This window comes from Lygodium microphyllum, chromosome 12, assembly GCF_053477565.2.
Source record: "Lygodium microphyllum isolate KBCC chromosome 12, Lygodium_microphyllum_v1.1.10, whole genome shotgun sequence".
In the NCBI taxonomy this organism is placed as follows: Eukaryota; Viridiplantae; Streptophyta; class Polypodiopsida; order Schizaeales; family Lygodiaceae; genus Lygodium; species Lygodium microphyllum.
In genome coordinates, this window is record NC_141146.1 from 57940611 (window position 1) to 57966481 (window position 25871).

Genomic DNA, 25871 nt, shown 5'->3' on the forward strand with positions numbered 1-25871 from the left:
GCTAGAGGTTGCAAGAGTGATACTTTGTATCCACTTCATGTATCTAGTGTGCGTGACCATGTTGTTGCCGTGACTGAGCAACCAAGCGTTTCTTTGTGGCATGGCCGGTTGGGACACACGAGTCAAACATGAATAAAAGCGCTTTCTCGTTTGGGTTACTTGCCTTGTCTTCATTATGCTGATTTTGAGCATTGTGATCATTGTATTTATGGAAAACATGCACAGACGTCTCATAAGAAGTCTCTTTTACTGAAATCTACTCCTCTAGAGTTAGTACATTTCGATGTATGTCAGATGCTAGGGTTATCTTTAGGGGGAAAGAAATATCTTGTTACCTTTGTCGATGATGCTATACAAAAGGTATGGGTTTACTCTATTCGTAGCAAGGACAAAGTGCTTGACAAGGTTAAAAAATTCTTGGCATTGGTTGAGAATCAGATTGATAAGACACTTAAGTGTCTTTGCTCTGACAATGGTGGGGAATATGTGTCCAAGGCCATTTTGTGACAGCAAAGGGATAAAGAGGGAGCTCACTGCCCCTCATAATCCACTCCAAAATGGAGTTGCAAAGCGTATGAATCGGACCATATAGGATAAGGTCTGTACGATGCTGTCTCATGCTGCATTACTCCATGGTTTTTGTCTAGAGGCTGTTATGACAGTGGTTCACTTAATTAATCGGTCACCAAACAAGTCTTTGGGGGGGGGGGGGGGTTTCCCAAGAAGCGTGGTCGGGCAAGCCACCTTCATATGCTCATCTGAAAGTGTTTGGTTGCGAGGCTTTTGTGCTCATTCGTAAAGAAAAATGCAACAAACTTGAGCCAAAGTCCTGTAAATGCATTTTCCTAGGATATGGTGACGAGGGTGAAATGGAGTATAAATTGTGGGATCCCAAGAAAAGGAAAGTGGTATGCAGCAATGACGTTATCTTCCGAGAAGATCGCATGTACAAACAGCCGAAAAGACTGAGGAGGTTCGTAGGGTTGTATTCGGGGAAGAAATACCTTTTGGACAGCAAAATGTGCCCGTTGTAGAGCAGCAAATACCTGCTGTAAATGAACCTGTAAATGTAGAAATGATGTTGGAAATGATCAGCCAGCTATTGCCCATGAAAATGAGCCATTACATGTGCAGGAACAGTCAACAAACAATGACCATTGGGTTAGGAGATCGTCTAGGGCTACTAGACAACTTGATAGATTTGTTCCTGGTGCAATTAATGTGACCGATTATGTCATGTTGACAGACTGTGGTGAACCGTCTTGCTTCAAGGAAGCAATGGACAGACGGGACAGCAAGAAATGGTATAAAGCCATGTTGTTAGAGATGGAATCTCTTGAAGAAAATGGCACTTGAGACTTGGTGCAGTTGCCTAAAGAGCAGAAAACCCTTCCATGCAAATGGGTTTATAAGATGAAGGTCACTTCTAGTTCCTCACCAAAGTACAAAGCAAGATTGGTTGCAAAGGGATACAAGCAGGAGTATGGCATTGACTTTGATGAGATTTTCTCTCCTGTAGTCAAGATGACTACATTGAGAACCATTTTGGGCTTGGTTGCAGTTGAGGATATGGAGCTCATACAAATGGATGTAAAGACTGCTTTTTTACATGGTGATCTGTATGAAGACATATGTATGCAGCAGCCTGAAGGGTTGTTGAACAAGGGAAAGAAAAAATGGTATGTAAACTCAAAAGGAGTTTGTATGGGCTGAAACAAGTACCAAGAGAATGGTATCATGAGTTTGATACATTTATGCAGTTCCAAGGCTTTCATAGAAGTCAAGTGGATCACTGCTTGTACACCAAGAAGGCAGCAGATGGCAGCGTGATTATCTTGGTTTTATATGTTGATGACATGCTGATTGCTAGCAAGGATACTCATGCCGTGGATTCATTGAAGCAAAGTCTTCATGGCAGCTTTGACATGAAGGATCTTGCTGATGTAAACCACATTCTTGGCATGTGAATACTCAGAGATAGATCGAAAGGCTTACTCTATCTATCTCAAGAGGAGTATATCTCCAAAGTTTTGCAGCGTTTCAATATGGAGGGGGGGAAAACAATTGGGGTTCCATTGCCTCCATATGTGAAACTTAGTGCAGAGGACAACCCTACATCTGATGATGAGAAGGCTGAAATGGTCAAGATACCATATGCTTCAATTGCTGGCAGTTTGATGTATGCAATGGTTGCTACACGTCCTGACATTGCCTTTGCAGTGGGAGTGGTTAGCAGATACATGGCAACGCCTGGCAAGAAGCATTGGGATACAGTGAAAGGTATTATGAGATACCTCAAATGCACAAAGGAGTTGTGAATCTGCTTTGGAAAGTAGAAGGTATCTGTTGTTGGCTTTATGGATGCAGACTATGCTAGTCATGCGGACTGCAGGAAGTCCACTTCTAGGTATGTGTCTACTTTCACAAGAGGAGCAGTCTCTTGGATCTCCAGGCTACAAAAGTGTGTTGCATTGTCTACTACAGGTAGAGTATGTGGCTGCCACTGGGGCATGCAAGGAGGCTTTATGGCTTTCACGTCTAGTGGGAGAGCTTGGCATCTTAGAGTTACCTGTTCTCCATTGTGATAGTCAGAGTGCTATCATGCTAGCATGGAATCCTGTCTTTCATGCAAAGACAAAGCACATACAGGTGAAGTACCACTTCATTAGAGATATACTTGACAGCAAGAGCATTGAGTGTGTCAAAGTGTATACATATGATAATCCTGCAGATCTTCTCATGAAGGGTCTTCCAGCAGAGTGGTTTGCTCATTGCCGACAGATGATGGGAGTTGGATAGATATATGTATTTCAGCTTTGTATATACCTAGACTTAGCTGATTCTTTTCTCCTCTTTGGGCACATTGCCTTTAGGTGGGAGGTTGTTGGGAATAAAGGCCTCGTGCCTTTAAATGTGCTTGGGTGTGAACACACCCTTAGCACTAGTACTTACACATATATATCTATCTAAAAACCTAAAGGTACATACTCGTCATTGTACCTACAAACGGGCTTACTCTCTACTCTACTCTCTCTCACTCTCTCTCTCAGTGTGCCTAACGATAGTGTGTCTCGATCTCCGTGCCTAACCGGTCTCTACATCTGTATGGCTACATGTAAATCCATGAGAGAACATAAAAATGTCAAACTTTTTGTACCATTGCCGTGGTGCTTGTTTCAGCCCATATAGGCTGCGTTTGAGTTTACACACCATCTGCTCTTTTCCAAGAACTACAAAGCCCTCAGGCTATTTCATGTAGATTTCATCATCAATGTCACCATGTAGAAAAGTTGTTTTCACATCCATTTGGTACAACTCTAAGTCGAATATAGCAGTGAGAGCAAAAAGCACACGTAGAGTGGTCATCTTCACAATAGGTGAGAAGACCTCTTGGAAGTCAATCCCTACCTTCTGTGCATATCCTTTAGCAACCAATCTTGCCTTGTACTTGGGTTTCCCATCAACTGTCTTTACTTTGTAAACCCATTTGTTTGGAAGAGGCTTCCTTCCTTTGGGCAATGACACAAGATCCCAAGTATCATTAGCATGTAGAGATTTAATCTCTTCTTGCATAGCTAGCTTCCACTTACTGCTGAATTCGCGTGACTTGGCCTCTTTGTATGTAAGAGGCTCACCCTCATCTGTAAGCATCACATAATGCAAGGAGGGGTCATACCTATGTTGTTACCTTCTTACGCGTGTAGACTTGCGTATCCAATGATCTACATTTTCAGGAATTGGGTCTACATCTGGAGGTATGGCATTTTCAGCATTTATTGGCTGTTGTAAGCCATTTTCAGCATGTTGTTCATGTTGTACAACACCTTCATTTTCATTACCAGCACCTGCATTTTCATAATCAGCAAGTCTATTTTGCTCTCCATGACCTCCTTGTGCTTCTATGTGCTGTCCATCATCATCTGGCTAAAATATAATCGGCTGATCATTAGTTTCAGCCTGTGGTACAGCACCATGAGGCTCATCATTTGAAGTAGTAGGTGGCTGCAAATTCTGAAATTTTACATTTTTCATATCTTCATTAGAGGTTAAAGTACCTTTCAACAATTTTGCCTCATTAAAGACAACATTATGGCTGTGAATAATTTTCTTGGACGGATGTAACCACACTCTATAGCCAAATTTACCCTCATCACCATAGCCCATGAAAATGCCTTGGTGGATTTTGGGTCAAGTTTGTTCCTCAACTCATCTTGAATATGCACAAAAGCATCACAACCAACTATGCGTAAATGGTCATATGAGGCCGATTTGCCAGACCAAACTTCCTCAGGGATGCCATTATTTAAGGACCTGTTTGGAGAGCAGTTGCAAATGTGGGTAAACTCTTTTTGATGCTAGGCACATATATGACATCTTTCAACACAAGCTCTTGTCCATTATCTAAAGACAAGTGTACAGTGCCAATCCCATCAATGTTGCAAGCATGGTTATTTCCAAGTTACACCTTTCTATAATTGCTTGCATTGAACATAGCAAAACACTCCAAGCAAGGAGTTACATGGAAAGAGGCACCAGAGTCTACAATCCAAGTCTGAGTGACACCATCATTAACTAACAAAAGTGCATCAATCACATTAGCCTTGGTAATCTGCATATTCTGCATGTGACATACAAGGACATCATAATCAACTGCACATAATACATCAGCCTCTGTATCTGAAAGCCCCTCTATGACTACGTTGGAGGCCACATTGGCCTTTTTCTTGCCTTTGGCTGCCTCAAATACATCTGCCTTATCCTCTTTCTTCTTTTTGTCTCTTGCATTCTTCTTTCTCTCTTGTTCTTTCTTGTAATACTTCAATCATGCTTCTTGTGGCCCTTCCAACCACAATGATAGCAAGTAATGTTACTCTTTTCCTTTCCTTTGCTCTTGCTTCTATTTCTCTGTCCAGCATTTGCATTTTGCTTTTTAGCCCTGCCTCTTACATTATAAGCTGAGTTGTTGCCTTCTCCACTAGACATACGTCTAATTTCTTCATTCAAGATTGAACCTCTCACACCATCATATGAGAGATTGGGGTTATTGCTGAGAGAAATCACCAAGGTCTCCCAAGAATCAAGTAGTATCATGATAAAAAAGATCGCCCTCAACTTATCATCAAAATCCAAATTTGCATCCTTGAGCTGTTTTAAGATGCCAGTAAATGCACTCTTGACTCATCCAGTTGCATATTCACCAACTTGTGCATTAAATACACCTGATTAACATGTGTGGTGATCTCATAGGTAATTTTCAGCTTCTTCCATATTGCATAATATGTATCTAAACCCTTAATGTCTATCAAAATGTCATTAGTGACACCCATCTTATTGTAAGCCACAGTCTTTTTGTTAACTCTGGCCCAATCTGCATTAGACATTTGTGCGGGTTTCTCTGCAAAGCATCTTCACAATCCTTTAGGAACAATATGCCTTGCATGCGGTCTTTCCAAAGGTCAAAGCCATAACCATCAAACCGTTTGATTTCTAGCAAACTCTTGATGTTTGAACTGGACGAAGTTGTAGCCATTTTATTACGAACACAAGAGTAAATGTCCTAGACTGCAGAAGCACAAGCTAAACCAGCAAATACAGTGCTGTTCTTCCTCAAAGAGTAATAAATCTCCGTTTCTTGTACATGATTCAGCCGTGCCACACGGGCAAAAAATTGCAAAAATTTACCAAATTCTAGACAAAGCCCCAAAATTTCAGGTCCAATAGTGTATAAATGTCAGCATATTTGACCCAGCTGAGCAAAATTTTACCAATGCATGAAAAGCTCCAATTTTCCGGGGTCCAATGTTAGGAAATTTTACTCAAAAGAGTGAAATTCTGATAAATTTGGCAAAATCCCCAATTTGATTGAGGTCAACACGCACAATGTTTGCAATTTTTGACCTGAATGTCGTTGCTAGGCACATACGAGGTTAAATCTGGAAAAAGCCCCAAATTTTTGGGCTCGAATTCGCACAGAATTGATGATTGTGCTTTCATGCACGAACCCTTATTAAGACAAAAGGAGAAAATTTGAAATTAAAGAAAATTTTTGTTTTGATTTTTTTAGAAAAACTGACAAGGGGGTCTGTTGACCAATCATGGCGTCACATGGCGCCGCCTGCCCGCTGGTCCACACGCCCGCTCTGTCGCTCTTGCGCTGGGCGCTGGTCGTTGGCGTGTTGCGCTTGGTGCCCGCATGCCATGCAGGTCGCGACTGCTGGTTGTGCTGGCTCTTGCCATTGCCTTGTCGTCGCTGGTCTGCAGCGTTGCGCCTGCCCATTCAGTCGTGACGCTTGCTGGTCGCCACACGCCTGCTGTTGCCCGTCACCATGCAACCCAGTCAATTGCACGCCACACGCTGTGCTTATCGATTGTTAGTCTGCAGCAACCTGTGCTTTGATACCGTGCAGGTCGCGACTGCTGGTTGTGCTGGCTCTTGCCATTGCCTTGTCGTCGCTGGTCTGCAGCGTTGCGCCTGCCCATTCAGTCGTGACGCTTGCTGGTCGCCACACGCCTGCTGTTGCCCGTCACCATGCAACCCAGTCAATTGCACGCCACACGCTGTGCTTATCGATTGTTAGTCTGCAGCAACCTGTGCTTTGATACCAGTTGTTGGAGCTCAGCTAGAGGAGTGAGCAGCAGTGAGAGAGAGAGAGAGAGAGAGAGAGAGAGAGAGAGAGAGAGAGAGAGAGAGAGTGTTCAGGAGCGGCAGTGCCTGAGGAGGGTCATTGTCCTCCTTCCTTCCTGTGGCATCTGACTGAACGACTGCGAGAGCCAGAAGCCAGTTCACAGCTACTGCACCTGTGCACAAAATTTTCATATAGGGCCTGAAGAACGGAGTCCAGCTCCTGTAAACCCTAAATCTGGCCGTTGTCAGAGAGGCGGCATCCCGGACAGCGTGCCCACTGATCTATATAAAGAAGGCGAGAGAGAGAGAGAGAGAGAGAGAGAGAGAGAGAGAGAGAGAGAGAGCGAGAGAGAGCGCGAGCGAGAAGACAGTAGTATGGCTGGCCTGGATATGGATTTTCTCGACCGAACGGTGGCAGCCCTTGGCCCTGATTCCGATGCAGAGGAGCCAGAGGATATGGTGCCATGCACGGAGGAGCTGCCTCCGGGTTTTGAACTGCCGCCTGTTGGCAAACGCTCCAAGCATACTTCTGATGAGCCAATGGGTCCTCAGGAACGTTCCTATGCGCAAGTGGCCTCTGATTCTGTGGATTCGCAGGAAATTGACTGGGAGCATTTGCTAGACTTTGCCAATACTCTGCTTGGCGATTATGTCCAGCATAATAATGAATCTTTTTCTGAAGCGGGAACGGATGATGTGCTGGAAGCCACGGTGGACCCCAAATCAGTCTTGCGATCCTTCTCGGTATTTTATGATCGTGCAGTTATACTTTTCTTCACTGGCAGGATCCCAGTGCTGTCGCATATTCGCCAGTGGATGCACCATTTATTGCAAGGGGAGTGTGTTGAGGAGATCTTCCTTGGACCTCGCAGCTTTTATGAGGTGCTGTTGAAATCGGAAACGCATCGAGCTGAGCTCCTGTCCAAGTTGCCACTATTCTTTGATCGCCGCCTGGTCCATGTTGTACCATGGCGCCCCATGGCCGACTTCCAGCGTCTGCTTCAACGAGAATGCCCGGTGTGGGTGGAAGTGGAAAATTGTCCGGCGGTCTATTGGCCAATGTTGAAGGATGCGATGGCGGTTGTGGGAACAGTGCTGGTTCCCCCAAGCCTCAGGGCAATGAACCGCAACCGTTTATGCATGTTATGGGACACGGCCAGGAAAAGGCCCGCGTGGCTTCGCCTCAATTGTTCAGGCATGCATCCTCTGCATTTTGGCTTGAAATGGGGCAACTTTGCGGGGCACTGCTTTTCATGTGGTAAATTGGGGCATTTCATGGCTAAATGCCCTGAAAGGCAACTGTCTTTGGAGGATGCGCAGGTTGTGCTGCCCAAGGATGACATGGTGCTTGATGCCCCGCCCCAGGAAGCCCTTCAGTCACCTCATGTCATGGATAAAGGCAAACAACCGGTCCTGGGTTTGGATTTCCGTCGCACGGACTGGATTGAGGCACGTCCCAAAAAAGGTAAAAAGTTGGATGCAGGCATGGCAGATCCTGGGCCTACTGCTTCCCAGGATTCCGTGCGCACGTATACGCGCAGAAAAGAAATGGGCACTTAACAGTAGGCTGCGCTACGGCCCCGTCTGCCCCCCGTAATCAGGCTCCAGGGAAAGTCTATACCGACGGCCCCAAAGGCCCTCCTGCTAAGCTGGCGTTTGATACCAAAGGTAATGTGATTACACCCTGGGATCGGCGTTATCCCCGCCCCACTCCCAAGGCAGTGGATTTACCTTCTACCTCTAAAGCAGGTTGCCAGAATTCGTTTGCAGTATTGGCTGATTTTCTGGATGAGGGCGTCCTGGATGCTCTCGCGGAAAAGGTGAAATCGAGGCAACAGGCGCCTCGTTCCTGACTTCCTTTTTTGAAGATATATGAAGATAGCCACGTGGAATGTGCGAGGCATTTGCTCTCGCCATAAGCAACATGCCATGTGGACCGTCTTGCATGAGAACCAGTGGGATGTATTGTGTGCAGTTGAGCACAAAAGTCACGGTGAAGCAGGAAAAGTTGTGGATTGTCATGGATTCCGTCTGTTTTATGCAGGCACCCATGCTACGCACTATTCGGGCGTGCTGATGATTGTCCATGAGAAATATCAGCCTGTCCTTATTAAAAATGATGTGCATGGCCGCTTTCTGGTTATCGAAGTCTTATTTGAAGGAGAGATTTTATGGTTATTGGGCCTCTATGCTCCGAATGATCCCGCATCCCGATGGGATCTTTGGTCCACTTTGCAGGCCTCCATGTCACTTGGCCGAAGGGGGTTTTTGATGGGAGATTTCAATATGTGTGTTCACTCTTCTCAGTCCACTTCGGGGCATTCGGTAATGGATGCGTCAGAAAGCCGGGTGTGGAATTCCTTTGCTTTGCACGTACTTAAGCAGGATCTTTGGTCGTGGCTTCACCCTTCTTTTTCAGGGTTTACTTTTCATTCCGCACAATATGCAACTACTTGGTCGCGGCTGGACAGAATGTATATCATGCAGGGGGACGATTTTCTTCCCGAGATGCTGGAAATGAAGGTCTTGCAGCAGTATGCGTTGTCGGATCATTTCCCCCTCCAGCTGGAGATGCGGGCACAATCTATTGCACCTTTTATGCAGTTGCTGGATAGGCTCCCTTTACGTTTCAACTCCTCTTATTTGAAGCATTCAATTTTTCAGGGCTATATGCAGCAATTGATTGAGAGGTTCTTATTGGACTTCGCCTCTGAGGGCTTGCCTTCATTTACACGGTTGCTCTCTAATGTACAGTGGGTTGCTCGGCAGTATGGGATCCATCATGCCTCGCTTTGTCGCCGTCGTCGATCTGCAGCAGAGGAGTTACTGGCTTTGGTCCGTTCCTTGCTCCTGGATTTCCCAGATGATGATTTTCTGCTGTCATTGGAGAGGCCTTTGGCCCATCTTCTTCAAGTATTTCAGTTGAAATCTTATCAGCAGGCCAAGCTGTATAACTTGACTTTGCAAGATAGTGCCTGCTAGTCTCATAAGTTCTTTTGCGCCTTGCATGCGTCTCCGGCTCGTGACAATATGACCAGACTCCAGGATTCGGAGGGTCGCATGGTCACCGATCCGCAGACCATTGTCAATATGTGCAGAAATTATTTTATGGAACTTCTTGGTTCTTCTCCCTTGCCTTCTAGCCAGGTTACGCATGCTCGCTCGGTCTTCTATCATCTGGTCCGCCAGCAGGTTTCATTGGATATGCAAGCCACTTTGGAGGCGGATATTTGCGAGGAGGAGGTTATGGATGTTTTGTTGCACCTGCCGACGGATAAAAGTCCTGGCTGGGATGGTCTCACTAATGAATTCTTTTAGAGCTCGGCCACGCAGTTGGTGAAGCCATTGGTGGTCATGTTTCAGCAGGTTTGGGAAACGGGGGTCATGCCCTCCTCATGGAAAGAAGGCCTTATCAAACTGATTCCAAAGGTCCCTTCGCCGTCAAAGCTGCAACATTGGAGACCAATCTCTTTGATAGGCTCCATGTATAAAATCTACTCCAAAGTGCTGGCGAATCGGCTTCACAAACACCTTCCCGCTATTGTGCATCCTCTCCAATATGGTTTCATTAAGGGCCGCAACATTCTGCATAATATCTTAAATGTGCAAATGGCTATTGACTATGCGCGACACTCCGGTCAGGAAGTGGTATTGATTCAATTGGACTTGGAAAAGGCGTTTGATTATGTGGACTGGTCTTTCATTGCTTATCTCATGTCTGCTATGGACTTTGGTACCCGGATGTCCCGATTGATCTACACCATTAGTGTTGCGGCTTCATCCAGAGTTATGCTCAATGGTGGGGTTACAGAGCCCTTTGTCCTTGCACGCTCAGTCAGACAGGGTTGTCCTTTGAGTCCTCTATTCTTTGCCCTGGCGACTCACCCGGTCCTTTCAATGTTATCCTCCATGGCAGATTCTGCTTAGCTGGCAGGGTTGTCTCTTCCTTTGGGCCAGCACTTCATTAGCCAATCTTTGGCTGATGACACCTTTATGATTTTGCAGGCGGACAGGGACAACATTCGCAAGGCATTAGATGTTTGGACGCTTTTTGGTTAGGCCTCTGGGCTTCGCATGAATGCCTTTAAGTCAGCCATTCTCAGTTGCACGGAGCCTAATTTACAGTCACTAGGCTGGCAAGGCCAGGTGGTTTCCCGTGGCTCTATTGTCAGGCATCTTGGATACCCATTGGGGGTGGATGTACGGCCAAAGGACCTGCTGGACTGGATTTCACAAAAACTGGCGGCGAAGTTTATGTATTGGAAGTCGCAAGCGTGGCCCTTCCATGTCCGCCTCAAAGTGGCTCAGTCAATTATGCTCCCAATGCTATCGTATTTCCTGCCATTGTTGCCATGGACGCATACTACTTTGAAGGCTCTCACTCATCCCATCCGTTTCATGCTATGGAAGAAGGATTCACTGCAGGCAGGCATTTCATGGATTTCATGGTCACATACATGTACCCCTAAGCGCATGGGTGGTGGAGCTCTTTTGGATGCAGAAAATCATGTGCTAGCTCTCCGTTGGTCCCTTTTTCGTGCCATGTGTGTGGATCATCACCCGTGGACCATCATAGCCCGTTATTTTCTTGAGGATAGCGGGCTCCGCCATGGTAACACCAGGCTTCGGGCCTCCTGGTGGCATGTCCTTAATGCTGACTCCCGTTTTTCCAGTCCCTCTTCCGCTTTGTTATTGCACTTGGTCGGCTCTTGGAAAGTGGTGCTCCAAAAGGCCCGTTGGCACCCGGTAGGGGACCGCTTGCAGACTAACTCCTTTCAGCTGGAATTGTTGGCAGTATCGAGACTACTTTCATGGGAAGATAAACATCAGCTCAGACTGAGATTTAACCGCATGGCCCGTTTAGGTGTGACGTCGGTTGCAGATGCTACCCTTGCCACGCGCAATGTCCTCGTATCGTTTCGGACTGCTAGGCGACTTTTCAAGATCCCGCGCGGATACCGTGATTTATGGGGAAAGCTTTCGTCGGAGCTTCAGGATAGGCAACCCTTTCCTGCCCTGGCTGTGGATCGCCCTTGGCAGGACTGGGACCTTGCAGGCCGGTTGAGTCTGGAAAAGGCCTCTACTAATCATGTGTATCATCTTCTCATTCAGGATCACCAATGGTTGGGTGACAAAGCTAATACTGTTTGGGGACTGCGGAAATCGCTGACATGGTGGCAGACAACGCTGATGGAGGGCTGGCTGAATAAGGCACCTTTCAAATGCAAGGTCTTTCTTTGGCGGGTAATGATTGGTGGTCTTCCTCTTGCCTCGGCCCTTGCCAAGCGTCGCATCTCGAATGGCAATTGCTTCTTCTGTACCACAACGGCGGAATCGGCCCGACATCGTTTTCTTTCTTGCCCGCTCGCCAAGAATATCTGGTCACTCTTGTTGCACATTTGGCGCACTGTGGTGGGGTCCTCACTAACTCCTTTCGACTGGGTTTTTGTGCGCCCGAAGTATCCCACACCGCCACAGTTGCATATGAAGATCTTATTTCACTTTTTCAGATACTGGGGATGCTGGCACATTTGGACCACGCGCAATGCTTTTCTCTTTGATTCGGCCTCTAATGTACCGCGCCATATTGCCAGGCTTAAAGGCCTCTTGCATTGGCAGCTAGATCTCATCCGACACTCCGACTTGCTCCCTCGGGAGGATTTGCTTCCTTGGCATATGGCAATTGCCTCTGGGTCGTTGCCATGATTGGTGTAACTTTTTTAGTGCATTACTACGGGGATTTTCCACACGTTGGCCTAGGGCCCTCGTGCCTCTTGTAATCAGAAAGAGAGAGAGAGAGAGAGGGAGAGAACTTCTTCACCTGATGGCTTAGTGTCATCAACTATCTTGTAATCAAGTAATCTTGTATTTTTTCGTAATTAATACAATTACCTTTTACGAAAAGAGAGAGAGAGAGAGAGACAGAGAGAGAGAGAGAGAGAGAGAGAGAGAGAGAGAAAGTTATATTAACGTCTACAACAGGCCAAGTTGGCCTATGAGACCAAAATGTTGCATACAAATGTCTGGGAGATTTCAAAAGTCCCAGTGAAGCTAACATTTATGCTATGTTGAACTAAATTGAGTAGGTACAAAATGATATCTGGACTAGATCCAATCTAGAGGTACTCCCAGTGCGGTGTGGAACTGCTCCTGGGGTGTTCATCCTAAGATGTCCCGCATGGGTCGGTCTAGCATGGAGAGGCTAAAGCGGCGGGGCAGGGCCCTCCGATGGCGGCGTAGTATCCCTTGTATCTTCGACCAGTGTCTTTTGCGGGGACGGGGGCCGGCGGGGCGTGGTCGCCGGGCTTTACCTCTCGTCGTGGCTATTTCTAAGGTGGTCCCTGGGGGCCGGGAGGCCGGTTGGGTTGGTGGGGCCTCGGTGGTGGGGAGAGTAGCTGGTATTTGGTAGAAGTCGTTGAGTGTGCGTTGGTTGGTGGCTCCTTGTCTTTGCTCCGTGGTTCGTAGGAGGTGGTCTCTGTGGGGTCGTATTTCCAGTAGAAAGAGCCCCAGGCATCTTTGGTCTTTGAATTCCATCACCTTGGAGAGTGGTCCGAATCCTTCGTTGAATAGGCAGTGGAAGCGTCCCCGGATTTCGTAGTACACTGGGGATCTACAGATATAGTGTTCCTCTGTCTCTGGCTCCAAATGGCAGAGGTGACAGATTCGGTCTTCTGGGGGGAGGGGGTTGGCCCCGTATCTACCCGTTTCGACCCGTAGTTGGTGTGAGGACGTGCGGATCTGTCCGATGGCACTTTTGACCCCGTGAGACAAGTGTGTGTCCATGTAGCTTGGGCGGGTGATGAAGCCGTCCGGGGAGATATGCAGGAAGTGTTCTCGGTAGAAAGCCTTCTTGGTTCCTAGTTCCGATGTGGGGGTCACCCATGTCCTGGCGGTGTCTGTCTGGATGATATCCATTCTGGTGATGCGATTTACCTCCTCCCGGCTGAGCTCCAGGTGTGGGCAGTCTAGGCTGTATTGTAGTGGGGGGAGGTGGTCCATGTGCAGGCCATGGAGCTGTAGCCAGGTCTCTGTTCGGGCGTACCAGCACTCAGTGTCCCCTTGTGTTGCTAGCTGTTTGGATGACTTCAGGGCGAGTCTGGGGTACCGGTGCTGGGGCAGGTCCCATATTCGGCGCAAGAAGGTCATGGTCTAGAAGAGGGCCTCAGCCACGAGGGGGGGTGCCCCCAGCTCTGCGCGGATGATCTCGTGTGGTACGGAGGGCTTGCTTCGGATCATCCATGAGATCATAAGTACTAGGGGTCTCTCCATGGTCCCATCCCTCATAGGTGGCCTCCTCCTCAGGCAGTGGCTGATCCTGTGGGGCCCTCCGCGTGTGGTAGAGATTGGACCCCCGTATGGGAGCCCCGTACAGGAGGGTTGGTGTGACCAAGGTGTCAAAAAGCCGGAGTTTTGTCTGGGGTTCGTGGAACTGTATGCGGGTACATTGGTTCTCCATTGACCCGAGGGCTGCATAGCCTCGGGTTAGTCTATCTTCCGTGGCTTTTCTCAGGGTAAATCTCGGTCCAGAGAATGTAATCCCTAGATAGACATATCTTTGGACCACGTCCACGGTTTCTCCACTGTATGTGAAGGGGGGTACCGACCGACGGAGCCATTGGGTTGACGTGTTGAACACCATGACCTTGGTTTTCCCTAGGTTCACAGTTAGGTCTTTGTCTTGGCAGAAGGCCTGTAGTGCGTCCAGTTCACGCTGCAGCCCTTCGGGTGTGCTGGAGATGAGGACTATGTCGTCCGCATATAGTAAGATAGGTAAGATAGGTGTCAGTGTCCCTCCCAGGGTCGATCCCACCTCGCCCAATTTATCTATGGTCACGTCTCCCGCTCTTCACCGTGCGTCAGTCCTCCTTCGGGATCCAATCGTGATACAATATGGCTGGTCTGGATCTGGTTTTGATAGACCAAACGGTGGCAGCGCTTGGTCCGGATTCTGATACTGAGGAGCCTGGGGATATGGTTCCGTGCACCGAAGAGATGCCCCCCAGTCCTGACATCCAGCCTGCGGGTAAACGTACCAAGCATACTTCGAATGAGACAGTGGATCATCAGGATCGTTCCTATGCTCAGGCTGCTTCGGATTCTATGGACTCTCAGGATGTTGACTGGGAGCATTTGCTGGAATTTGCCAACACTTTGCTTGGCGATTATGTTCAACATAATCAGGAAGTCTTTTCTGACTCTGCACCTGATGATGTTCTGGAAGCCGCTATGGACCCGAAAACTGTCCTGCGATCCTTTTTGGTGTTTTATGATCGCGCTGTGATACTCTTCTTCACTGGTCGAATCCCACCACTTTCCCGTATTCGCCAGTGGCTGCACAGTCTGCTACAAGGGGAATGTGTTGAAGAGATTTTTGTTGGACCCCGAGGGTTTTTTGAGGTGCTGTTGAAATCTGAGACGCATCGTGCTGCTCTCCTGTCTAAATTGCCTTTGTTTTTTGATCGCCGGTTGGTCCATGTTGTACCATGGCGCCCAATGGCAAATTTTCAGCGTCTGCTGCAACGTGAATGCCCTGTCTGGGTTGAAGTGGAAAATTGTCCGGCTGTCTATTGGCCACTGTTGAAGGATACTATGGCCGCTATGGGCACTGTTCTGGTTCCTCCAAGTCTAAGGGCTGTGAATCGCAACCGGTTGTGTATGTTATGGGACACTGTGAGGAGGAGGTTATGGATGTTTTGTTACGCTTACCTAAGGATAAAAGTCCTGGTTGGGATGGTCTCACCAATGAATTCTTTGAGAGTTTTGCTACCCAACTGGTGAAGCCATTGACGACTATGTTTCAGCAGGTTTGGAAAACAGGGTTCATGCCTTTCTCATGGAAAGAAAGTCTTATCAAACTACTTCCAAAGGTTCCTTCGCCGTCGATGTTGCAACATTGGAGACCAATTTCTTTGATGGGTTCGATGTATAAAATCTTTTCCAAAGTGCTGGCGAATCGGCTCCCGGCCCCTTCAATATGGTTTCATTAAGGGCCGCAACATTCTGCATAATATCTTAAATGTGCAAATGGCTATTGACTATGCAAGGCACTCTAGTTAGGAAGTGGTATTGATTCAATTGGATCTAGAAAAGGCTTTTGACTATTTAGACTGGTCTTTCATTGCAGAACTTATGTCTACTATGGGCTTTGGTACTCGGATGTCCCGCTTGATCTACACCATTAGTGTTGCGGCTTCTTCGCAAGTTATGCTAAATGGTGGTGTTACAGAGCCCTTTGTCCTTGCACGCTCTGTGAGAAAGGGTTGTCCTTTGAGTCCTCTCTTCTTTGCCCTGGCGACTCATCCGGTTCTTTCGATGTTATCTTCCATGGCAGCTTCTACTCAGTTGGCCGGATTGTCTCTTCCTTTTGGTCAGCACTTTATTAGTCAATCTTTGGCTGATGACAGCTTTATGATTTTGCGTACGGAGAAGGACAATATTCGCAAGGCATTAGATGTTTGAACGCTCTTTAGTGATGCTTCTGGTCTTCGTATCAATGCTTTCAAATCAGCCATTCTCAGTTGCATGGAGTTCGATTTACAGTCATTGGGCTGGCAGGGACAGATTATTCCCCGTGGTTCCATTGTCAGGCATCTTGGGTAACTTTTGGGTGTTGATGTTCGGCCAAGACAACTACTACAGTGGATTTCACAAGAACTAGCAGCTAAGTTTCTGTATTGGAAGTCGCAAGCTTGGCCCTTCCATGTTCGCCTCAAAGTGGCTCAGACAATTATGCTGCCAATGCTCACATATTTCTTGCCATTGCTGCCTCGGACTCCTACTACTTTGAATGCTCTCACTCGGCCCATTCGTTTCATGTTATGGAAGAAGGATTCATTGCATGCAGGTATTTCGTGGATTTCGTGGTTGCATACATGTACCCCCAAACGCCTGGGTGGTGGGGCTATTTTGGATGCCGAAACTCATATGCTGGCACTTCGTTGGTCTCTTTTTCGTATCATGTGTGTAGAGCATCACCCGTGGGCCGTTATAGCCCGTTATTTTCTTGAGGACCACGGGCTTCTGCATGGTAATACACAAATTCGAAGCTCTTGGTGGCATGTTCTTAATGCAGACTCTCGGTTTTCGAGTCCTTCCTCATCCCTGCTTGTTCATTTGGTCGGATCCTGGCATTGGTTCTCCTGAAGGCGCGTTGGCATCTTGCGGAGGACCGCTTACATACTAACTCTTTTCAACTGGAATTGTTGGCAGCCTCGAGATTACTTTCATGGAAAGGCAAACATGAGCTCAGACCAAAATTTAACCGCATGACCCGTTTGGGCTTAACTTGAGTTGGAGATGCCACCCTTGCCAGTCGTAATGTCTTCATATCGTTTCGTACTGCCAGGAGGCTTTTCAGAATCTCTCGTGGATACCGTGATGTATGGGAACAACTTTTGTTCGTGCTCCAGAGCAGGCAACCCTTTCCTGCCCTTGCTGTGGATCGTCCTTGGCAGGACTCATTCCTTGCAGGTCGGTTGAATTTGGAAAAGGCTTCAGCTAACCGGGTGTACCATCTTCTGATTAAAGATCATCAATGGCTGGTTACTAAAGCTAATACTGTATGGGGGTTGCGGAAATCTCAGTCATGGTGGAAGGCAACTGTGATGGAGGGTTGGTTGAACAAGACACCTTTCAAATGCAAGGTCTTTCTTTGGAGGGTAATGATTGGTGGTCTTCCTCTTGCCTCGGCCCTTTCCAAGTGTCGAATCTCTAACGGCAATTGTTTCTACTGCACCACTACTGTGGAATCGGCCCATCGTCGATTTATTTCTTGCCCTTTCGCAAAGAATATCTGGTCACTTTGGTTAGCGGTTTGGCGAGCTGTGGTTGGTTTCTCACTAAGCCCTTTCGATTGAGTTTTTGTACGCCCAAAATACCCCACACCGGCTCAGTTGCATATGAAGATTTTGTTCCACTTTCTTAGATACTGGGGATGCTGGCACAATTGGACCACTCGGAATGCCTTTCTTTTTGATTCAGCCTCTAATGTTCCGGGACACATTGCCAGGCTTAAAGGCCTCTTGCTTTGGCAAATAGATCTCATTCAGCACTCTGACTTGCTCCCTCGGGAAGACTTATTTCCCTGGCATATGGCAATTTCCTCTGCGTCTTTGCCATGACTTGTGTAACTCTTTCCTGGTTTTGTACTAACAGTTTACACACGTTGGCTTAGAGCCATCGTGTATCTTGTAATCATGTAAACTTGTACCTTTTTTTTTCTCGTAATTAATACAATTACCTTTTACGAGAGAGAGAGAGAGAGAGAGAGAGAGAGAGAGAGAGAGTGGATGGGGCTGAATACTCAGCATTGAGCACACTATAGTCTGGACACACTGCTCTGTTTTCACACAGCTGAGCACATTGTCCTGAAGCTGAATTTTTGCAAATGCTGATGACTGAAGTCTGAATATTATTGGTTGCACATTGCAGTTTGAGGGTTGATCATGCACGTTGTAGATGCAAGAAAATTGGAGAATACAAAGGCAAAAACTGCCGCAAACAAGTCATCGGGCAAAAAATGTCAAACTAGGGCAGTCGTGGCCTTTTTAATTTATGGCCTAAAAAATGTCAAGTATGAAATGTCATTTCATACCTTATCATACCCAATGTTTTTAGATGTCTGGTATGATCAATCATACATGTCTGAATCCAACTATGGGGCAAAGGGTGCACGTTGGTTGCCTAGTGACCTCCCAAGACTGTAGAGGCAATGGTCAACTTACAAGGAAGCCCAATTCGTTGAAGTACTCCCCTGTGAGGAGTGGGCCTTTGCAGTCACCTCGTTGGAAGGCAACTTGCAAATATGGACGAGACGGGCATCCTCAAATGTCTCTATGGAGACGATGTGGGTCTCTGTAGATCAATCTAATAGGCCCTCTAGCATTTGAAAACAATGTAGACTATGATGGCTGATCGGTGGCAATGTGGGTCTGGTCTCGCTATTGTCTCTATTGAGGGTTGCCACCACTCTCCCTCCTCTCTTGGGGGTTGCTTGATCGGGGGGGTGGGGATTTAAGTCTTGGATTTAGGTGTTGGGCCTCTTGCCTTTGATGGACACTTGTCATCAAAGTGACCAACCTTTTGACAATGCCAACAATACGTATTCTTTTTAGGTTATTCTATCATCCGGGTTTAAGAGAAGATTGGGTGCTCCCTTGTTGCCAACAAACACCCTTTGTTCAATGCTCTGTCCTCTTTGGGATGAACACTTGGGCTCCCTTGGCAAGATAACCATCGCCTTTGTAGTCTTGGTAGGTCATTGGGCGGCTAACATGCACCCTTTGCCCGTTGCCCTAGCTGCTTTGAGGTGGGATACCTTGGGGAAAAGAAAAGAAAAAGGACTTGGGTTTGTTTGTAGTCCCTTTTTCGTTCTAGTTTTGGGCTTGAGAGGGGGTGTTGAGTTAAATTACCATTAGCTTTAATTAAATAGCCCCAAAACTCAAGTTAATTAGTGAATTCTAACCATTCTTTTAAATCGGGAACAGTTGGAGAGGGTTTCAGTATCCCACATGAAAACCCTAATTTGGGAGGCCCCAAACTTTTGATAAATAGATAGCTTGCCCTCCCATTTAGCCAATCTCGTTTGTGTAGTTTTCATTGATCTAGCCTTGCTGCCCACACCCCGTTTGCGGATGACAGCTTAGACGAAACTGCCGGACATTGTCTACATCCATTCGGCACTTGTTTCCAGCCTCTATTGTGCAGTCCACATTGTCCACTGCTGAGTTTGCTGTTTGAACAGCCATGCAATCATCTTCCACTGCTGCGCTTGCATCTACAACTACTGCCTTGATGTCACGTGAGCGAGAAAGCTGCATTTACTGCTCCCAACTGCCGCTTAGGTTGTCGCCACCTTTGTCAGGCTGCATTTTGCAGTTTTCTCTCTTTGTGTGTCCGATCCGGCATCTCCTTTGCTGCATTTGCTGCTGTGTGACATTTTTGAGGCTTCCTTGCTGCATTCTTGGATCCGTCAGGAGTACATCTCACTCTCTAGCTCATTACTTTTGCCTTGGTCCTCAAGACACGAGAGTTTGGGGTACATTCCTTTACTGCACTGTGTGTTTGCTGCATGAGCATTGTATTATACAGGTCCATTCATTTATGACCTTCACGGTGCTCATTGTCTTTGAGTTACCCTAATCCTAACTGTATTCTGTTCAGTTTATGCTTTGTCGTACGCTCATATTTCAATCAAGAATATCTTTCTAGACATGCAACTTTTGTGAGATAAGTAACTAAGACTGTTCACGTGATAGTACATTTCAGAATTAAAATTATTGATATTTCAGCTGTTTATTTCAATGGATGTTGATTTCCTTAATGTTTCTGATCAGGGATACCGCCACATGGCAAAACCTTTCAACTTCAGTGTGGAGAAAGTTGAGAAGTCTGGCTTTATTGGGAGGGGGGAGCGAGGCCCAGCTTGCTTTGTTGCCCCATGCATCTTCACATTGGATGCAGTGTTTAGCGGTCCTAAACTGGTTTGCTCTTTTAATTGTGGTTTGAGAATTAGCTGGGGACTAAAAGACATGTATTTTTTTTCTACTGCTCAGTATCTCATCAGCTATTAAGCTAAGATTTGTTTTTTTCACCTACAAACAAACCATGATCAACTCTTGTGTCATGACCAGGAAAAGGATGAACCAAATCATGGTCCTGCAAAGCGAATGGTTTTGCTATTTATTTGCATTCCAGTGTCTCCTGGGCATAGTAAAGTCATTTGGTCCTTCCGTAGAAATTTTACTTCATGGATAGATTATTTCCTCCCACGATGGCTCATTCATGTCCGACAAATGCTTGTTCTGGATTCAGACCTTTATCTTCTGCATATAGCTGTAAGCTACATCCCATGAACAACATTGTAGTTGCCTGGTCAATAGTAAAAAATTCAGTCCTTTTATGTTGTTTTGTGTCACCTTTTTGTTGTGTTCACAAGCATTCTAACAGAGCTCACACTTGTATGGAATAGGATCGCAAGGTAGCTGAAGTGAAAAATGAGAAGTGGGAACAGGCATGCTATGTACCAACAACTTCAGATGCTTTTGTGGTTGCATTCAGAAAATGGCTCGTTGTGTATGCTGGAGGCGCACCTGACTGGGGAGGTAAATATAGTGGTGAGCTGCCCCCAACCCCTCCCAGAAGGCAGCTGATGGACAGGTATGATAATAAGGAACTTATAATCTTTTGACTGCTCATTCAGTATACAAAATGTGATGTGCTTGCTTATTCAATATTGAAACTGTATCTCTAGCATCACAACAGATAGCTGGTTCATGGTTCTGTTTTGAATGAAAAAAGTGATAATCTTCTGTGCCTTTTGCTATGCTGGTTTTCCCAATGCTTTTTCTGGATATAGTGAGAGTTCCACCTTGTCATGCCTATAGTGACAAATGGTCTTATTTAACATTCTTTTATTGGTGATAATGCGTTTGGTTTTTATTCATGGATAGTGGCCCTTTTACAAAAAGTGTTCTACGTTATTTGAATGTTGATAGTTATGCAGTGTATTATATGTCTTTTGTATGTGCTTGTGAGGTTTAGTATAAAAACTTGGGCATGGAGTATGCATGCATGCATGTTTACTGGACGCATTTCAGGGGAAATTTTGCTTCTATGATTCAGGTGTAAACATTAAGTGGCATAGGTCACTCCTCTAGTGAGTTGCAAAACAGCGAGTTTGGAAAGCTTTAAATGGAATCACTAATGCTATGATATGTTTTAGGATGTTCTTGATTAGGATGGTTATGTCCCGTTCTTCCCTCGAGTGCAAGCACTACACCTTAGACAGATATGGAGTGAGATACATGGTTTACTTTAGCATCTCAGCCTGTGCCAATGCTGAGCGGTAAGAATTGGCATGCAAAATCAATCATTAAGCATGTTAAATCTGAGTGTAATTGAGCATGCAAAATCATATACGTGGGATCCTTACAATGAACTAGATGGTCAAATCCAATCTCCTTGGAATCTGGAAATATGACCAAATGGATTTCTGTGGAGATGCATGCTTGGGTTTCTCTGGGTTATTCACTTGTTGTAAAAGGTGAATAACATGCACTAGTTTTCTAAGATACACACATGGATCATCGTTTGGTTGTTTCCAGCTGTGCATTGAATGCTTTTGTGGTTCTTGCATTGGGTCTTGTATGTTTACTATGTGTCAATAGAGGTGTGAGTGTAAAGTGTCCTCTTGAGGTGAACTTTTGGGCTGTTGGGGGTTGGCCTCGATAAGTTAGGGATAGACTTACGTTCAGCATGTTGTGAATGTGGAGCATAGGATTGGGAATCCGTATTTTGAGAGTTGATGCCTGAGATGTATGGATTGTAGAGGAAAAAATGACACAATCTTAAGAGGCATTGTGTACGACCTTTTAAAACCAAGTGACACCAATCTGAAAAGCCTTGTGTATGACATTACTATGCTTTGGTACTTCTTGTTGAACCTTTTCTAAGATTTATTTTTTTAGTTTTTTATAATGGACAACTTTTTGTCAAAAAAAAAGGGAAAGTGAAATGCAAGGTAGCTATGTTGTGCACTAAAATACATCATTCTCTTGTGGGTTTAGCACTTAAATCACTTTTTTTTGGGGGGGGGGATGTGGCTAATTATATCTCAGAAGAATGCTCAAGAGTTTAGTTGGAGGTAACTCAAAATCCCAAAACAATAATATATACAACCTTCTCAAGGTGGTCTAGGGGTAGGGTATATGGGGAAAAGAAGCCATGGAGGAGTAAACCGCCATCTAGGTCTGTCAGTCTATATCGTGAAAAAATAGGTCATGGTTGCCGTAGGTGAGTAGGAAATGATGTCAAACCAAAGCTTGTTTTGAAGAGTCCCTTCTTGATGAGCATCTCCCGATCCAATAGAACATACAGAATTAGTTGGCATAGAATCTGAAATAGTAAGGTTGCACCTGGCATTGTAGAAAAGAAATACTGGGGAAGTGATGTGTAACCCGAGCCAGGTTCCACTTGCGGATGGCCAGTCCGTAGTGGAGATTCCAAAGGTCCTACAAGATCATTAGTTATGTGCACCGAATCTAAAGGAGAAAACCTAGGCTCACCTTCAACATCCTGCTAAGCCCTATGCATAAGGATGAGATCATACTCAGCGGCAGGAATTTGATATGGCCTGTGGACTCCATGGTAGTTCGATGGTTCTCCGCCCATGTTAGATCGAGCAGTAGCAAGCTAGGAGGCCCACTCCTGATCATTTCTGTCCATGTTTGGTTGTGGAGATTGGAGTGGTGTTGTAAATGTATTTGAAGTCATCTTATCCTTTTGTTGTTTCTACTTTCACAAATGAGCTTTCTGATCGAAGGCCAAGGTTTCTCAAAGAGTATCTAGCTCTGATACCATGTGAATAAACGCTCTAAAAACAAAAACCATGAAACCAATTGTACGACAAAGCACAGATTGATAAACTCAGAACACAGTTAGGGTAACTCAGAGATAGTGAACACAATGAATAATAAAGTGAATGAATAATAAACATACAGTGCTCATGTAGCAAACACACTATGTAGTGAATATTGAACCTCAAACTCTTGTATCTTTGGGATCAAGGTAGAGGTTATGAGCTGTAGAGTGTGTCATACTCCGAACGGATCCTGAATCGCAGCAAAGGTAGTTTCTGAGTGTCAAACACTAGCAAATGCAGCCAAGGAAGGCTGGATTTGATATAGATGATAGTGCAGGAGAGAGAAAGACTAAAAACGCATGTACTTGAGGAGAGAAAAATTGGGCGACAGTTGTTAGATGCAAATGCAAATGTCAGAGATGAGAGAATGTCAGGTGGCAGCTAGAAATTGCAAATGCGGTATTCAGAGGAGAGAGAAAATCTTGGCAACTGCAAACAATAAGTGGCAATGGCATCCAACAATTATGTGATAGCTCCACAAGCCTGGCGATAGTAGCAACCACGTGTAGAAGGTTGGAATCAGGCACCGAATGATGATAAGTTGCTGGTGGAAGCTCTAACCGTGATGTCCTTCGTGAATGGGGTGTGGGCAATAGAGTTATGGCTCTTGAAACTTGTAAAAAAGACACACAAGACACATATGATTGTTGACACCCCCTCTCAAATCCTGGATGTGGCAGAAGTCCAAAGGAGATGTGGATTTGAGGGTGGCAAGAAGAGTGCGAATGGCGATGTAGTTAGCCAACTAAGGAGCAAAAAAACCTCTCCATAGAAAAATCTGATCAAACAGAACCACCAAAGGGCAATGGAAAGAGAGGCCTCGAATGGATCATGCGAGAAAACTCTAGCCGGGGATGGGTGAGCCAAGACTCCAACCTAACTATGAGATGATAGTGAGGAACTATCAAAGGCGCCTATAAGCTGCATAGAAACAAGAGGGACCAAGGGCCAAGCGGCAAGGAATGGTGGCTTGATAATGAAAAAAATGGGTAGGGGCGTAAAAAGTCCCCTTTGAAACACAAAGGGCCAGGACATCCACAGCCACATCACCAATATTATCCCCCGCTGAAAGGGATGTAAGGTACGAGGGAACCACTAGAGGAGATGGCGAGGGATTGATGGAACCTGTGGGAAAAATGATGCACAATCGGGAACCGGTGTGGCTGTACAAAGATGCCTCGGAGGGCCTTGCACAAAGGAAGGGGAATGGAGCATAAATAGCCCCCTCTCTTTCTAACTTGTCACAAAAGTAGTTCCTGTAAAAGAATCCTCAACAAAAACGGCCGGCTCAATGAAAGACCATGAATTGAGAGAAGAGGGTGTTGAGCTAAAATATGCATTACTTGTTGATTAGCCTCTTAAACAGCTTCAAAACACACTAAAAATGCTATTTTAGAGTAAAACCCTAAAACGGGGAGCGGTTTGAGAGAGTTCAGTGGAAACCCTAAAACGGGGAGGGGCTCAAGAAAGTTTAGTGAAAACCCTAATTTTTGGGCCGCCCTTCCACATCTATAAATAGACAGGTTGCCCCCATTTAGTAATCATCCTTGTTTTGCAGGTTACACCAGCCCACACACCCTCTACTGCTGTTGGCGCCTAGTTTCCAGCCTGCAGCTCGCCTCCATCTGCTGTCCAGGCATCATCGACTGCCGCCACATCATCTTCAGCCTGTCCATTGCTGTAGGCGACAGCTATCAGCTGCTGGCGACTGCTCCAAATTGTCCCAGATTGCTGTTCAGCCTGCTGTCCATCATCTCCAGGGCCAGCCAGCCTGCATTTTCAGCATTGCAGGCCTTGACACTCTCAGACACTGTTTCAGCCTCCTGTTTACAGAAGACTGTGCACAGTTTCCAGCCCCCGATCGGTGGTACACTACTGCATTTACCAGTTTCCAGCCTCCAGACTGCTGCGTTTTGGTGAACAGCCTACTATCATTCACTATTCAACACTCCTACACTCTGACTGGTGGTCACAAACTTGGGATTCGTCTTCAGTGGATGTCACACTCCGACATTGCTTTGCCCTTGAGCACACTGTACACTCTTACATTTATTTACAGCATTCATTCACTTTAGAGTTGTGTTCTCTCTCTCCCTTCTTCTGTTTGTGTTTGATTTTTGAGTTTTGCGTTTAGGGTTTAAGTTTTGAGTTTTGCGTTTAGGGTTTGAGTTTTGCCCTCTGTGTCTGTGTCTGTGTCTTTGTGTTTTTGTGGTGGTCGTACACTTTTGTGTGTCCTCAATGCAAACCCTAGCAGTCTTCTTAACAGAGGGAATGATAAATGTGTAGAAACATGGACTTAGTGTGGTAATAGTAGGTGATGGAAGTAGAGGTAGACAAAGGCTCCGATGGAGATCCACCCTTTGCTCCTGGATGAAGGTAAGGGTATATCCTCCAACACTTCTCCTCGGGTGTGAGGTCTTCCCACAATGAGGACATGTGGGATATTCTCTGCGCTTCTCCACAAAATCTGTAGCAGAGTTGGAAGATGAGTCCAACTTCTTTCTCTTTCCTTTCTTCCCCTTGGCTTATCCTTGTACCTATAGATAAACCCGCATAAGCATGGCCATGTGCACGGGCTCGGCAAGAATCTCGCTCATTGTGATGCGTATCCTGCTCAAGCACCAATGGGATTAGTTCCTCCCAAGTAAGTCTCTTTTGGCTACGAGAAGTGAGAAGACTTGTGTAGAATACATCATGTGTTAGTGATAGAAGATATGAGAGAAGTGTCACAGCTAGGTGCTTTGAAGAAATGTTTGTATCAAGGAATGAAAGCTCATCTCGAATCTCCTCCATCCTATGGATGTGATCCCTCATCGTAGGGGAATC

General features: G+C 46.0%; 2 protein-coding genes across 2 annotated transcripts in view; one reads left to right on the plus strand and one right to left on the minus strand.

Annotated features, from left to right (window-relative positions):
* The window catches only part of LOC148027795 (protochlorophyllide-dependent translocon component 52, chloroplastic-like), a 107794-nt gene that overhangs the window by 52166 nt on the left and 29757 nt on the right, over positions 1 to 25871 (plus strand). The window contains exons 4-6 of the mRNA XM_087689492.1: positions 19960 to 20106; positions 20257 to 20460; positions 20595 to 20782. Of these exons, the coding sequence (XP_087545618.1) occupies positions 19960 to 20106; positions 20257 to 20460; positions 20595 to 20782 (539 nt within the window). The remainder of the gene's footprint in view (positions 1 to 19959; positions 20107 to 20256; positions 20461 to 20594; positions 20783 to 25871) is intronic.
* Positions 5303 to 13624, minus strand: LOC148027796 (uncharacterized). The gene is made up of 3 exons (XM_087689017.1): positions 12937 to 13624; positions 6713 to 6798; positions 5303 to 5557 (listed from the first exon to the last, which is right to left on the minus strand). Exons 1-3 carry the CDS (start codon positions 13622 to 13624, stop codon positions 5303 to 5305), a joined length of 1029 nt encoding a protein of 342 aa, XP_087545143.1.

What these genes read in the sequence shown, in the direction of transcription:
- LOC148027796 (XM_087689017.1), bottom strand. Translation starts at nt 13,624, where the DNA reads ATGGACCACCTCCCCCCACTACAATACAGCCTAGACTGCCCACACCTG. An exon ending in AGAAATAGCCACGACGAGAG is followed by an intron (nt 6,799 to 12,936) that starts GTAAAGCCCGGC and finishes TTTTGTGCACAG; the next exon opens with GTGCAGTAGCTGTGAACTGG. An exon ending in AGGACAATGACCCTCCTCAG is followed by an intron (nt 5,558 to 6,712) that starts GCACTGCCGCTC and finishes TCTGCAGTCTAG; the next exon opens with GACATTTACTCTTGTGTTCG.